Here is a 15,797-nt window from a genome sequence, read left to right as displayed (position 1 = left end):
GTGCCGCTAGAAACGGTGAGTCACCTACTGGGGTGGAGTGTAAAAACTGCCCCTACTTCCACCCCCCTCCCCCTAATCTTGTCATATAAAACAGTAAATTTAAACTTTCCTTACTTTCGTAAGATTTAAAAAATTAAAAACTACGTCACATTTTGAAGATCCCATTCCCCACCATTAAGTTTGTTATAAACGTCTAAACCTTACCTCCCGAGGGGAGGGGGGGGGGTGACGTAGTTTATATAAGGGAGGGGGGTAAAGCGAGTGGCACTGAGCTACTGTGTCTGCTGGATATAAAACAATCAACTTGAGGGAGTTTTGTTAACGGCTTACAACAACACGATGGTAGGAGACACAATAAGAAGACACAATAAGAAGACACAATAAGAAGACACAATAAGAAGACACAATAAGGAGACACAATAAGAAGACACAATAAGAAGACACAATAAGAAGACACAATAAGGAGACACAATAAGAAGACACAATAAGAACACAATCAAACTGTGTCGGACACCTTCATTTATTACTTCAAACATAAAACATTCAAGACACATTGATTAGCTAGACTGGCAGGTCAAGAGGTCAGCGGGTCAAGAGGTCAGCGGGTCAAGAAGTCAGTCGGCAGGTCAGCAGAGCAGAGCGAGCAAGCTAATGAGATTAGCGGGTGGATTAGGGGAGCAGCTGCCAATCAAAGTTTGCACCTGGGCCTTGACACACGTGCCGTTACAGAAGAAATCAGACAGCCTGTGGACAAATGTCAAAGGTTAAATCTGGTCAAATGTGAGAGGTCAAGTTTGGACAAATGTGAGGGGTCAAATTTTGACAAATGTGAGGGGTCAAGTTTGGACAAATGTGAGGAGGGGTCAAGTAAACTTACAGCTGGAAGAGTTGTAGCACTGCATCTGATGATGGGTCGTTGGCAGACAGACACCGGACGAAGGTCGGGGTGGTGAAGATCCAGCCAGCGCTGTTGTAGAGGTTGGTCAGTGACGTGTTGCTGCAGGAGTTCAGGCTCGTGCCCAAAGTGACACATTTCTGGCTAGCACCTGGCCTGGAACAGGTGGGGCACAGGTGGGTTAGAGCACATGTGGGTTATAATACAGGTGGACTGGTGGGTTAGGGAACAGGTAGGTGGGTTAGGGAACAGGTAGGTGGGTTAGGGAACAGGTGGACAGGTGGGTTAGAGAACAGGTAGGTGGGTTAGGGAACAGGTGGACAGGTGGGTTAGAGCACAGGTGGAGCACAGGTGGGTTAAAGAACAGGTGGGGCACAGGTGGGTTAGGGAACAGGTAGGTGGGTTAGGGAACAGGTGGACAGGTGGGTTAGGGAACAGGTGGACAGGTGGGTTAGAGCACAGGTGGAGCACAGGTGGGTTAAAGAACAGGTGGGGCACAGGTGGGTTAGGGAACAGGTAGGTGGGTTAAGAAATAGGTGGACAGGTGGGTTATAGAACAGGTGGACAAGTGGGTTATAGCACAGGTAGACATGAGGTAGGTTATAGCACAGGTGGACAGGTGGGTTATAGCACAGGTGGACAGGTGGGTTAGGGAACAGGTGGACAGGTGGGTTAGGGAACAGGTGAACAGGTGGGTTAGAGCACATGTGGGTTATAATACAGGTGGACTGGTGGGTTAGGGAACAGGTAGGTGGGTTAGGGAACAGGTAGGTGGGTTAGGGAACAGGTGGACAGGTGGGTTAGAGAACAGGTAGGTGGGTTAGGGAACAGGTGGACAGGTGGGTTAGAGCACAGGTGGAGCACAGGTGGGTTAAAGAACAGGTGGGGCACAGGTGGGTTAGGGAACAGGTAGGTGGGTTAGGGAACAGGTGGACAGGTGGGTTAGGGAACAGGTGGACAGGTGGGTTAGAGCACAGGTGGAGCACAGGTGGGTTAAAGAACAGGTGGGGCACAGGTGGGTTAGGGAACAGGTAGGTGGGTTAAGAAACAGGTGGACAGGTGGGTTATAGAACAGGTGGACAGGTGGGTTATAGCACAGGTAGACATGAGGTAGGTTATAGCACAGGTGGACAGGTGGGTTATAGCACAGGTGGACAGGTGGGTTAGGGAACAGGTGGACAGGTGGGTTAGGGAACAGGTGAACAGGTGGGTTAGAGCACAGGTGGACAGGTGGGTTATAGCACAGGTAGACATGAGGTAGGTTATAGCACAGGTGGACAGGTGGGTTATAGCACAGGTGGACAGGTGGGTTAGGGAACAGGTGGACAGGTGGGTTAGGGAACAGGTGAACAGGTGGGTTAGAGCACAGGTGGACAGGTGGGTTAGGGTACAGGTGGACAGGTGGGTTAGAGAACAGTTGGATAGGTGGGTTAGGGTACAGGTGGACAGGTGGGTTAGGGAACAGGTGGGTTAGGGAACAGGTGGGTTAGGGAACAGGTGGGTTAGGGTACAGGTGGACAGGTGGGTTAGGGAACAGGTGGGTTAGGGAACAGTTGGATAGGTGGGTTAGAGAACAGGTGGAAGGTGGGTTAGAGAACAGGTGGACAGGTGAGTTAGGGAACAGTTGGATAGGTGGGTTAGAGAACAGGTGGAAGGTGGGTTATAGAACAGGTAGACAGGTGGCTTAGGGAACAGGTGGACAGATGGGTTAGGGAACAGGTGGGTTAGGGAACAGGTGGACAGGTGGGTTAGAGAACAGTTAAATAGGTGGGTAAGGGAACAGGTGGACAGGTGGGTTAGGGAACAAGTAGGTGGGCTAGAGAACAGTTGAATAGGTGGGTTAGGGAACAGGTGGACAGGTGGGTTAGGGAACAAGTAGGTGGGCTAGAGAACAGTTGGATAGGTGGGTTAGGGAACAGGTGGACAGGTGGGTTAGGGAACAAGTAGGTGGGCTAGAGAACAGTTGGATAGGCGGGTTAGGGAACAGGTGGACAGGTGGGTTAGGGAACAAGTAGGTGGGCTAGAGAACAGTTGGATAGGTGGGTTAGGGAACAGGTGGACAGGTGGGTTAGGGAACAAGTAGGTGGGCTAGAGAACAGTTGGATAGGTGGGTTAGGGAACAGGTGGACAGGTGGGTTAGGGAACAAGTAGGTGGGCTAGAGAACAGGTGGACAGGTGGGCTAGAGAACAGTTGGATAGGTGGGTTAGGGAACAGGTGGACAGGTGGGTTATAGCACAGGTGGACAAGTGGGTTAGGGAACAGGTGGACAGGTGGGCTAGAGAACAGGTGGACATGGTGGTTAGAGCACAGGAGCACAGGTGGACAGGTGGGTTAGGCTACAGGTGGACAGGTGGGTTAGGGAACAGGTGGACAGGTGGGTTAGAGCACAGTTGGGTGGGTAGATAGAGAGCAGGTAGGTGCGGGGTGGGGGGGGGGGGGTTAGAATAAGACTCACTGGTTCTGGACGACGCCTCTGGTGAAGGCACGCTGTAGCATGGCGTTGGAGGGGTTGAGGGTGGGGTACATGGCCTGGATGGCCGCGATCAGCCTACCGCCCTGGCTTGTTGGTGCCAGACCCATCACCTGCCAGTTGGACAACCACTGGGGATCTGTGGGACACACGTCATACAACGTCATAGACACGTAATACAACGTCATACACACGTCATACAACGTCATACACACGTCATACACACGTCAGAAGCAGAGAAACCTTAGGGCTTCACAGCTTACACGAACCCAAGTAGACCTACCCTACACACAAAAACTTAAACATAATGTCCTTCATTTCGCCCACTAGATGAGGGCAGTAAGCGACATGTAGGCTACTCACGATGACGTCACGAGACAAGATGTACTCACGATGACGTCACCAGACAAAATGTACTCACGATGACGTCACCAGACAAAATGTACTCACGATGACGTCACCAGACAAGATGTACTCACGATGACGTCACCAGACAAGATGTACTCACGATGACGTCACCAGACAAGATGTACTAACGATGACGTCACCAGACAAGATGTACTCACGATGACGTCACCAGACAAGATGTACTCACGATGACGTCACCAGACAAGATGTACTGACGATGACGTCACGAGACAAGATGTACTCATGATGACGTCACGAGACAAGATGTACTCACGATGACGTCACGAGACAAGATGTACTCACGATGAGCGCAGTTGATGGCGAGAGAAATGCCAGGGATTCTGGGAGACCTGACCCGGGCGACCTTATCGTAGGGTGTGAAGGTCAGCTTGAACCCGCATTGATCCGCCTGGGGAGGAACGTCCACAGGTCAACACATCTACTCTCTCAGCGTGTGTGTGTTTATATGTGTGTGGGTGTGGGTGTTTGTGTACATGTGTGTGTGTCTGTGCGTGTGTGGATATCTGTGGTTGTGTGTTTGTGTGTTTGTGGGTGTGCGTGTGTGTATCTGTCTGTGTCTGAGTGTGTGTGTGTCCGTGCGTGTGTGTGTCTGTGTGTATCTGTCTGTCTTAGTGTGTGTGTGTATCTGTTTGTGTGTGTGTGTGTCTGTGCGTGTATGTGTGTATCTGTATGAGTCTGTACGTGTGTGTATCTGTCTCTGTGCGTGTGTGTGTATCTTGGCGTGTATGTGTGTCTGTGCGTGTATGTGTGTATCTGTATGTTTCTGTGCGTGGGTGTGTGTGTATTTGTGTGTGTATCTGTCTATGTGCGTGTATGTGTGTCTGTGTGTGTCTGTGTGTATCTGTATGTGTCTGTGCGTGTGTGTATATCTGTGTGTATCTGTCTATGTGCGTGTATGTGTGTCTGTGTGTGTATCTGTGTGTGTATCTGTCTGTGTCTGTGCGTGTATCTGTGTGTGTATCTGTCTGTGTCTGTGCGTGTATCTGTGTGTGTATCTGTGCGTGTATCTGTGTGTGTATCTGTCTGTGTCTGTGCGTGTATCTGTGTGTGTATCTGTGTGTGTATCTGTCTGTGTCTGTGCGTGTATCTGTGCGTGTATCTGTCTGTGTATCTGTGTGTGTATCTGTCTGTGTCTGTGCGTGTATCTGTGCGTGTATCTGTGCGTGTATCTGTCTGTGTCTGTGCGTGTATCTGTGTGTGTATCTGTGTGTGTATCTGTCTGTGTCTGTGCGTGTATCTGTGCGTGTATCTGTGCGTGTATCTGTGTGTGTATCTGTCTGTGTCTGTGCGTGTATCTGTGTGTGTATCTGTGCGTGTATCTGTGCGTGTATCTGTCTGTGTCTGTGCGTGTATCTGTGTGTGTATCTGTGCGTGTATCTGTGCGTGTATCTGTGCGTGTATCTGTGTGTGTATCTGTCTGTGTCTGTGCGTGTATCTGTGTGTGTATCTGTGGGTGTATCTGTGTGTGTATCTGTGCGTGTATCTGTGTGTGTATCTGTGTGTGTATCTGTCTGTGTCTGTGCGTGTATCTGTGCGTGTATCTGTGTGTGTATCTGTGTGTGTATCTGTCTGTGTCTGTGCGTGTATCTGTGTGTGTATCTGTGTGTGTCTGTGCGTGTATCTGTGCGTGTATCTGTGTGTGTATCTGTGTGTGTATCTGTCTGTGTCTGTGCGTGTATCTGTGTGTGTATCTGTCTGTGTCTGTGCGTGTATCTGTGCGTGTATCTGTGTGTGTATCTGTGTCTGTGCGTGTATATGTATCTGTCTGTGTGTGTGTATCCGTCTCTGTGCGTGTATCTGTGTGTGTATCTGTCTGTGTGTGTGTATCCGTCTCTGTGCGTGTATGTCTGTCTGTGTGTGTGTGTATTGACAAGTAGAACACAACATAACCTGGAAGACATACTGCTGGTTAACAGAGTTGTAAAAGGTCTTGATGAGAACGCCGCCCGAGGCTGGCACGTTTCTCGACGCCCCGGAGTAGGGATCATTGAAGGGGCCGTTTGGGGCGTAGTTGTTAAAGTTTTCCTTGGTCGTCACCTGGGCGGTGGATATACAGATAACACCTGCGCATCACGTGACTAGATCATGTAAACATCACCTGCACACCACGTGACAACAAAATGGAATCATCAAGAACCATAAAGTCAGGACAACAAAAGTCACGTGGTTGCTCTACAGTCATGCCTTTAGCTCTAAAGTAATGTGGTCAGCTCTAAAGTCAAGTGGTCAGCTATAAAGTCAAGTCGTCAGCTCTAAAGTCATGTGGTCAGCTCTAAAGTCATGTGGTCAGCTCTCAAGTCATGTGGTCAGCTCTAAAGTCATGGGGTCAGCTCTAAAGTCACGTGGTCAGCTATAAAGTCATGTGGTCAGCTATAAAGTCATGTGGTCAGCTCTCAAGTCATGTGGTCAGCTCTAAAGTCATGTGGTCAGCTCTAAAGTCATGTGGTCAGCTCTAAAGTCATGTGGTCAGCTCTAGTCAGGAAACAGGTGACAGATGACAGAAACAGACCTGTTGAGACCGCACACATCCGTCCAGCATTTAAACACCTGCGAGAAGAAATATGATTGTGGGACTTACACCCGAGGTGTCTCCCCAGGTAGTTGAAGAGAAGCCACACACGCCGTTGTATGTGACTTTGACGGCCACCTCGAAACCTTCAACATAAAACTTGCCAAAATCTCGTGCATTAAATGCGTGGACCTACAGGGGAATAGCATACACGTCCTTCACATACACGTCAGTGACACTGTTATATATATATATATATATATATATATATATATATATATATATATATATATATATATATATATATATATATATATATATATATATAAATAAAAATTATATATATATATATATATATATATATATATATATATATATATATATATATATATAAAGCTGAATTCTGTATATGGACGGACGGGCAGACGGACCCGAGATTACAAATGCATATAGTAAAAAATGGACGATCGCCATAATATAATTTATCTAAAGTGCTCATTATCTAAATTAATAATTAAAAAATCTATATTGAAGGTGTAATAAAACAAATTTTATTTTCCAAACTTATAGTGTTAATTGATGGCATTTGCATGATACAAAATGAAAGAAAATGTATCACTCTTCACAAAAATTTTTATTTGTGTCTGAAAATTATTTTCATTTAGTCCTTTAGCACCAATTACGTCCCTTGATAAATTAGGAAATCACAATTACTTACCTTTAAAAAAACTTAATCGGGGGAAAAATAATTTTTATTACGCGTTTTGGTGTTGGGAAAATAATAATTACATAATTAGCGTGGATTGATAAAGTGCAATGTGATAAGCAAATACTGAGTTTTATTTATTTTATACACTGAACGTACTGTTTACTAAATATTATTTGTAATCAATTACAGTTTACAAGCCGCACCTAAATGTCTTCTATGTTTATTTCTAACTTTTCGTTTGCGCACAAGCTCGGGGTGTTATAGTCGTTCACTAAATTGAACCAGGCAAGGTTCCATTTGGCGCCTGGGCTGTACTGTGACCTATATGGTGCATACGTTCGTTTTATACAGTGCGATAGGCTATGGATTAGAAAGGTTGTTATAGTCTTGGACTGAATTAAATCCGGACGTCCTCCGGCGCCCCAACAGCGTGCTATTCGGCGCCCCGGGCCTTCACGTGTTCGCTATGGCGCCTACGTTCGTTTAAGTGAGTGCAAAAGACTATAAATAAGTCAGGGTACTAAAAAAGTACTATAGTCGTTTACTAAGCTGAAACATTATTTTGAGTTATTGTTTGTGTTTGCGTTTGTGGTTGTGTGCGTTTTTTTTTGTTTTGGTTTCGGATGGTTGTAGTCCTGGTTAATTAAAAAGTAATATATTTCCTAAGCCCGGGCAATGCCGGGTATATGCTAAACACATATGTCATGGTCCTTTCACAGAGGCCAGTGCAGGGCCTGGCCGGGACGGCTAGTATATATATATATATATATATATATATATATATATATATATATATATATATATATATATATATATATATATATATATATATATATATATATATATATATATATATGTATATATATATATATATATATATATATATATATGTATATATATATATATATATATATATATATATATATATATATATATACATATGTATATATATATATATATACTAGGCATACTGCCTAGCTTCGCTTAGGTTTTTAAAAGGCATTTGAGAATTTGAATACTTAATTATTTAGCGATGGATTGGGTGTGGAGTGCTTTAATAAGTTTAATAAGTTTAATTTAAACAGTAATGCTAACTTAAAAAATGTTTTTGTTAGTCATTTACATGCAGATTCGTAGCGAATTTTTGGAAAGTACGCAATGTATAACTAAAATGGAATTAGAACTACACAGGTTTCATGAACAGTATATCTCATAGTTTATATTACATTGCCTTTTGAAATTAATTAATTAATTTAATTAACATACTTAACTAAATTAACAACTTAATTTTGTACTAAAACAAATGCTATACTTCGTCATTTTCTGTTTCTGTTTAAAATAGTATACAATTATTTGAAAAATAATAATTTTAAAAACGTTACCTCCCTTGAAAACTGAACGTATGACGTATGTCATTGTTTACTTATATTGTTTGCTTATATAAGAAATTACGTTATATGAACTTATTTAACGACTATAATGGCTGTTTCCGACGGGAATAAAGTTTTTTTGTTAGCCTCCATGGTCGGTCTACGACGTCACATAATATTAAGGGGATCGTTCGTCAATTTATTTATATATATATATATATATATATATATATATATATATATATATATATCTCATATAAGGAGAATTTCACTCAAGATCATCTTTTAGCCCTCGTCGAGGGCTTTGAGTCTGACCAACAGTTTTTCCATACGGTCTAGTCATCTATAGTAGTGTATGCAAAAACTTAGCATGATGTACAGACATTAAGTAACCTAAAAATTGTGTTAAAATTTCCCTGTTTTTCCCATAAAATACAAAGATTATATAGGGAAATACAACTGGTCAGTTTTGACCGCTTTACGAAGTTTTCCCAGAATTGCCGAGTTTTTTATGAAACCCCTAGGTGTTCTTCTACCACCTCACAAAATATCAAGGGGGGTCGTCGGAGGAAATTTTTTTTCGTAATAGAGCTCATATAAAGAGAATTTCACTCGCGGTCACTTTTTAGCCCTCGTCGAGGGCTTTGAGTGTAACCGACAGTTTTCCCTAAAGGTCAAGCCATTGACCTAGGAGCATGCAAAAAATTAGCCAGATATACTGAGCTTAAGTACCCTAAAGTCTGCGTTGAAATGACCCTCTGTTTTTCCCATAAAATACAAAGATTATATAGGGAAATACAACTGGTCAGTTTTGACCGCTTTCCGAAGTTTTCCCAGATATGCCGAGTTTTTTGTGACACTCCTAGGTGTTCTTCTACCACCTCACAAAATATCAAGGGGGGTCGTCGGAGGAAATTTTTTTTCGTAATAGAGCTCATATAAAGAGAATTTCACTCGCGGTCACTTTTTAGCCCTCTTCGAGGGCTTTGAGTGTAACCGACAGTTTTCCCTAAAGGTCAAGCCATTGACCTAGGAGCATGCAAAAAATTAGCCAGATATACTGAGCTTAAGTACCCTAAAGTCTGCGTTGAAATGACCCTCTGTTTTTCCCATAAAATACAAAGATTATATAGGGAAATACAACTGGTCAGTTTTGACCGCATTCCGAAGTTTTCCCAGATATGCCGAGTTTTTGTGACACTCCTAGGTGTTCTTCTACCACCTCACAAAATATCAAGGGGGGTCGTCGGAGAAAATTTTTTTTCGTAATAGAGCTCATATAAAGAGAATTTCACTCGCGGTCACTTTTTAGCCCTCTTCGAGGGCTTTGAGTGTAACCGACAGTTTTCCCTAAAGGTCAAGCCATTGACCTAGGAGCATGCAAAAAATTAGCCAGATATACTGAGATTAAGTACCCTAAAGTCTGCGTTGAAATGACCCTCTGTTTTTCCCATAAAATACAAAGATTATATAGGGAAATACAACTGGTCAGTTTTGACCCCTTTACGAAGTTTTCCCAGATATGTCGAGTTTTTTGTGACACCCTAAGGCGTTCTCCTACCACCTCACAAAATATCAAGGGGGGTCGTCGGAGGAAATATTTTTTCGTAATACAGCTCATATAAAGAGAATTTCACTCGCGGTCACTTTTTACCCCTCGTCGAGGGCTTTGAGTAAGACCGACAGGTCTACCCTACGGTCAAGCCATTTACCTATAAACATGCCAAAAATTAGCCAGATGTAAACAGGGTAAGTGCCCTAAAATCCGTTTTGAAATGACCCTCTGTTTTTCCCATAAAATACAAAGATTATATAGGGAAATACGACTGGTCAGTTTTGACCCATTTCCCGATTTTTCCCGGACATGGCGAGTTTTTTGTGACACCCCAATGTGTTCTCCTACCACCTCACAAAATTTCAAGGGGGGTCGTCGGAGGAAATTTTTTTTCGTAATATAGCCCACATAAGGCGCCGGTCAGTCGAGGTCATTTTTGACCCCTTCTCCGTAGACTTTTCGGCCAACCGTCACCGGCCTTCGTGTTCTATTGCCCGAAGGCACCATCGTGCCAAATTTGACGCGCCTGCGGCGCCGGGAAGTGCCCTATCGGGCACTTGACCACTTTGCTTTATATATATAGATATATGTATATATATATATATATATATATATATGTATATATATATATGTATATATATATATATATATATATATATATATATATATATATATATATATATATATATATATATATATATATATATATATATATATATATATATACACACGTATATGTGTTTGTGTGGTGTATGTGTGTGTGTGATAAAAGAGGTAAAATATGAATGTGTTCATGTGTTTGTGTGTTTCTATATGTGTCACAAAACTCAATATTTGCATGTGTGTTTCTGTGTTTCTGTGTCACAAAACTAAATATTTGCATGTGTGTTTGTGTGTTTCTCTCTGTGTCACAAAACTCAATATTTGCTTGTGTGTTTGTGTTTCTTTCTGTGTCACAAAACTGAATATTTGTTTGTGTGTTTCTGTGTTTCTGTGTCACAAAACTGAATATTTGCATGTGTTTGTATCTAACGTCAGACCTGAAACTCGCAGTATCCGACGACCGACCCATAAAGCTTGAACTCCTGCTTGACGTGGGACAGCAGGTAGCGGCAGGGGTAGGGGAAGTTGACCGTCTCCTGGTTAAACGTCGTCAGGGTCGGGTCGTTCCTCACCTCAGCGTCCACGGTGTCTGTGGGAGGGGTAAGCCAGAGGATGTCATGATAACGTTACAGAAAGTAATTGTGAGGAAGACAAAATTAGCGGACAGGTTACAAGATCTGTACATAGATACTTTGGCTGTGGTTCTGTATGTTGATAGACTTGTTAGTTTTCATAGATAGGGTGCAAAGAAAGCTGGATACAACATGGATAATGTACAAAGAAAGCTGGATACAACATGGATAATGTACAAAGAAAGCTGGATACAACATGGATAATGTACAAAGAAAGCTGGATACAACATGGATAATGTGCAAAGAAAGCTGGATACAACATGGATAATGTACAAAGAAAGCTGGATACAACATGGATAATGTACAAAGAAAGCTGGATACAACATGGATAATGTGCAAAAAAAGCTGGATACAACATGTATAATGTACAAAGAAAGCTGGATACAACATGGATAATGTACAAAGAAAGCTGGATACAACATGGATAATGTACAAAGAAAGCTGGATACAACATGGATAATGTACAAAGAAAGCTGGATACAACATGGATAATGTGCAAAATGTTGGATACAAAATTAATGTAGTACACCAAATGTTTGGTACAGTATTTATTTAGCACAAGTAATGTTGGATACAACATCTATACAGTATAACGAATATTGAATACAGCATTGATATAGTATAACGTGTGTTGTGTGCATTACTAATAAAAAGCACAACGAATGTTGGATACAACATTGACCATGTATCAGTTGCGTAGCCAGGAATTGGTCATGGGAGGTGTTTAAATATTTTTCCATATGTATAATATATATATATATATATATATATATATATATATATATATATATATATATATATATATATATATATATATATATGGGTGTGAGTCCATGAGAGGGGTTATAACCCCCCTAACTCCCCCTTGCCTACGCCACTGCCATGTACAACAAATCAAAACTTACTTTGTCTGTAACATGCGAAGCGTCCATCTCCTCGTGAAAATGGCGGGTTATTGCACCTGCAGGTGTTGTTGTTGACGCACGTGGCGTCACTGATGCAGTAGTGACGACGACATAGCGCTGTAGGTCAAAGGTCAAGCGAATCATAAAAAATAATAATTATCATTTAACACGATCTTCACTTGGTTTTTCGTTCATTATGTAACAACAACCTACGGTTATGTAATCGTAAACAATAGAAACAGTACTATTATGAAACAATTAAAACAGTAGTATGATAAAAAAAATAGAAACAGTACTATGATAAAACTATAGGAACAGAATTTTGATAAAACTATAGGAACAGAACAGTGATAAAAACATTAGAAACAGAACTTTGATAAAACTATAGGAACAGAACTTTGATAAAACTATAGGAACAGAACTTTGATAAAACAATAGGAACAGAACTTTGATAAAACTATAGGAACAGAACTTTGATAAAACAATATGAACAGAACTTTGATAAAACTATAACACCTGTAAAGCGAGTCTTACCTTGGGCAGCAGCCTGCCTTAACACGGCACAAAGTAGAATTAAGATCAAGTATCCTGACATTTTACCTGAATATATATATATATATATATATATATATATATATATATATATATATATATATATATATATATATATATATATATATATCATAGTTTCGCTGTCTGTGTATCTATCTATCTGTGTATCTATGTATCTATCTGACAAGAACGCTCTAGAGAAAACACATGCAATTTAAAAACATGCACAGTCAGACGGAAACGAAATATGACGTCACATTTAGCATATAGAAGAAAATAGTATCAAGCCGGAGAGTGCACACAGTAATATGACGTCAGTGTTTCTTTCAGACTTTTTCATCCCCGGAGACGGAGGGGGGGTACTTGAAAATTTTCCGGGGCAGGGGTGGAATTTTCTGGGAGTGGGCGGAAACTGGAAAATTTATATAATTGTATTTCGTTGAATGGGACGGTAGACGTGCTTTGGGGTGGGGGTGGGGGGGGGGGGGGGGCGAAGCCCCCAATCCCCAAGTAGAGTCGCCTAAAAGAAACTCCAAATGCGAGTTTTGTCATGATTGAGATCAGGTGCATGGTTTAGGGGTGTGGCTACGACTGTATTTAGTATCAATGCGCGGTAACTAAGTGTAGATCAAGCTTAAGTCCGATTAAAATGACGATTCTTGCTAAAAATCCGTTTTCAAAGAAATTTGTCGTTTCCGATTAAATTTGAGGTTAAGGTGGTGGCTTTGGTTTTGGGTTAGAGAAAATAGACAGCACTATCAACCTAGCGCCCGTTGTATCCTTCCTCAACGGGCCATTTTTCTCGTATATATATATATATATATATATATATATATATATATATATATATATATATATATATATATATATATCTTTGCTAAAATATATAAATCCTTTTAGATAGGCAAGTCCTAAATATTTTTAATTCAGCTACTAGGTCCTATTTGATGGTCTCAACATTTGTATTGGGCTACTAGGTCCTATTTGATGGTCTCAACATTTGTATTGGGCTACTAGGTCCTATTTGATGGCCTCAACATTTGTATTGGCCTACTAGGTCCTATTTGATGGCCTCAACATTTGTATAGGCCTACTAGGTCCTATTTGTTAGCCTCAACATTTGTATTGGCCTACTGGGTCCTATTTGATGGCCTCAATATTTGTATTGGGACACTAGTTCCTATTTGATGGCCTCAATATTTGTATTGGCCTACTAGGTCCTATTTGTTAGCCTCAAAATTTGTATTGGCCTACTGGGTCCTATTTGATGGCCTCAACATTTGTATTGGCCTACTGGGTCCTATTTGATGGCCTCAACATTTGTATTGGGACACTAGTTTCTATTTCATGGCCTCAATATTTGTATTGGCCTACTAGGTCCTATTCTATGGTCTCAACATTTGTTTTGGGCTACTAGGTCCTATTTGATTTGGTTCTAGCGATAGAACAAGTTTCTAGAACGAAACAAATTCGTAGACTGGCCACAAGGCTGATAAAACCTCGACTCTTGAAGTGGGCTATTCTAACTTGAATATCAGATTCTCTTGTTGCCGAGTCTAATTACAATTGTAATTAACAAAATCGACTTCCTATTTGACGGGTACATGGGATAGGTTTTATTACTAATTTAATTAAATGGTAGTCAAATGCGATGCCATATTGAAATATAACCAAGTCCTATAACTGTATAGACAAAAGACAACAACATACCTGTAAGTTATGTCCCCTTGCTGTCAGGCCTGCGGATGCTGCAGGTTATATCCGCTGGCTGCAGCCATACCTGTCACAGGTGTGTCAGCTTTACTCACATCTCCAGTCGTTTGTTCTCACACGCCTCGTCAGTTTACGGCCTGTCGTTAATTTATCTCACCTCGTCTCTCATTGGTTGCCCGGGTCACGTGTTCGGCAGGTCAAGAAAAAAAAACCAAAAGAACAAAATATAGGGTCATTATTCCAGTCATTAACTTGGGTCATTAATCCAGTCAATAACTTGAGTCATTAATCCAGTCATTAACTTGGGTCATTAATCCGGTCATTAACTTGGACATCAGATAACCAGACTGAGATTTACTGTTTGCATGATGTGTTGATGCCCCCATAAACCAGCGTTATGTGAACTTCTGAGATTTGCAGACAAGTACTTCTGAGATGTTGAGATTTGCAGGCACGTACTTCTGAGATGTTGAGATTTGTAGGCACGTACTTCTGAGATGTTGAGATTTGCAGGCACGTACTTCTGAGATGTTGAGATTTGCAGGCACGTACTTCTGAGATGTTGAGATTTGCAGACACGTACTTCTGAGATGTTGAGATTAGCAGACACGTACTTCTGAGATGTTGAGATTTGCAGGCACGTACTTCTGAGATGTTGAGATTTGCAGGCACGTACTTCTGAGATGTTGAGATTTGCAGGAACGTACTTCTGAGATGTTGAGATTTGCAGGAACGTATTTCTGAGATGTTGAGATTTGCAGGCACGTAATTCTGAGATGTTGAGATTTGCCGGCACGTACTTCTGAGATGTTGAGATTTGCAGGAACGTACTTCTGAGATGATGAGATTTGCAGGCACGTACTTCTGAGATGTTGAGATTTGCAGGAACGTATTTCTGAGATGTTGAGATTTGCAGGCACGTAATTCTGAGATGTTGAGATTTGACGGCACGTACTTCTGAGATGTTGAGATTTGCAGGAACGTACTTCTGAGATGATGAGATTTGCAGGCACGTACTTCTGAGATGTTGAGATTTGCAGGAACGTACTTCTAAGATGTTGAGATTTGCAGGCACGTACTTTTGAGATGTTGAGATTTGCAGGCACGTACTTGTGAGATGTTGAGATTTGCGGTTCCCAGAAAGAACCGCAACGGAAAAAAGCGCAACGGAAAAAAGCGCAAATCAAAAAGCGCAACGGAAATAAGCGCACACGGAAAAAAGCGCAAAGAGAAAAAAACGCACACAGAAAAAAGCGCAAAGAGAAAAAAGCGCAAACGGAAAAAAGCGCAAAGAGAAAAAAGCGCACACGGAAAAAAGCGCAAACAGAAAAAAGCGCAAACGGAAAAAAGCGCAAAGAGAAAAAAGCGCACACGGAAAAAGCGCAAACAGAAAAAAGCGCAAACAGAAAAAAGCGCAAAGAGAAAAAAGCGCACACAGAAAAAAGCGCAAACAG

General features: G+C 41.7%; 1 protein-coding gene across 1 annotated transcript; it reads right to left on the bottom strand.

Moving 5' to 3' along the window:
* Nucleotides 1-499: 499 nt before the first annotated feature.
* Nucleotides 500-14,440, bottom strand: LOC131944147 (uncharacterized). Its single transcript, XM_059304664.1, has 10 exons — nt 14,341-14,440; nt 12,613-12,678; nt 12,079-12,195; nt 10,979-11,130; nt 6,374-6,496; nt 5,686-5,832; nt 4,078-4,183; nt 3,352-3,505; nt 878-1,051; nt 500-744 (listed from the first exon to the last, which is right to left on the bottom strand). Exons 2-10 carry the CDS (start codon nt 12,671-12,673, stop codon nt 627-629), a joined length of 1,152 nt encoding a protein of 383 aa, XP_059160647.1. The 5' UTR covers nt 12,674-12,678; nt 14,341-14,440; the 3' UTR covers nt 500-626.
* Nucleotides 14,441-15,797: the final 1,357 nt, after the last annotated feature.

The sequence above is a fragment of the Physella acuta genome, unplaced genomic scaffold, assembly GCF_028476545.2.
Source record: "Physella acuta isolate Inbredline_101_S28 unplaced genomic scaffold, ASM2847654v3 ptg000483l, whole genome shotgun sequence".
NCBI lineage: Eukaryota > Metazoa > Mollusca > Gastropoda > Physidae > Physella > Physella acuta.
Note: the sequence above shows the minus strand (reverse complement) of the source record. Positions and strands in the feature narration are given on the sequence as shown.

Coding starts and splice junctions, on each gene's coding strand:
- LOC131944147 (XM_059304664.1), bottom strand. CDS start 12,673: ATGTCAGGATACTTGATCTTAATTCTACTTTGTGCCGTGTTAAGGCAG. Junction 4,184..5,685: donor ACCAGCAGTATGTCTTCCAG/GTTATGTTGTGT, acceptor GTTCCTCCCCAG/GCGGATCAATGCGGGTTCAA. Junction 3,506..4,077: donor CGCCATCAACTGCGCTCATC/GTGAGTACATCT, acceptor TGTGTCCCACAG/ATCCCCAGTGGTTGTCCAAC.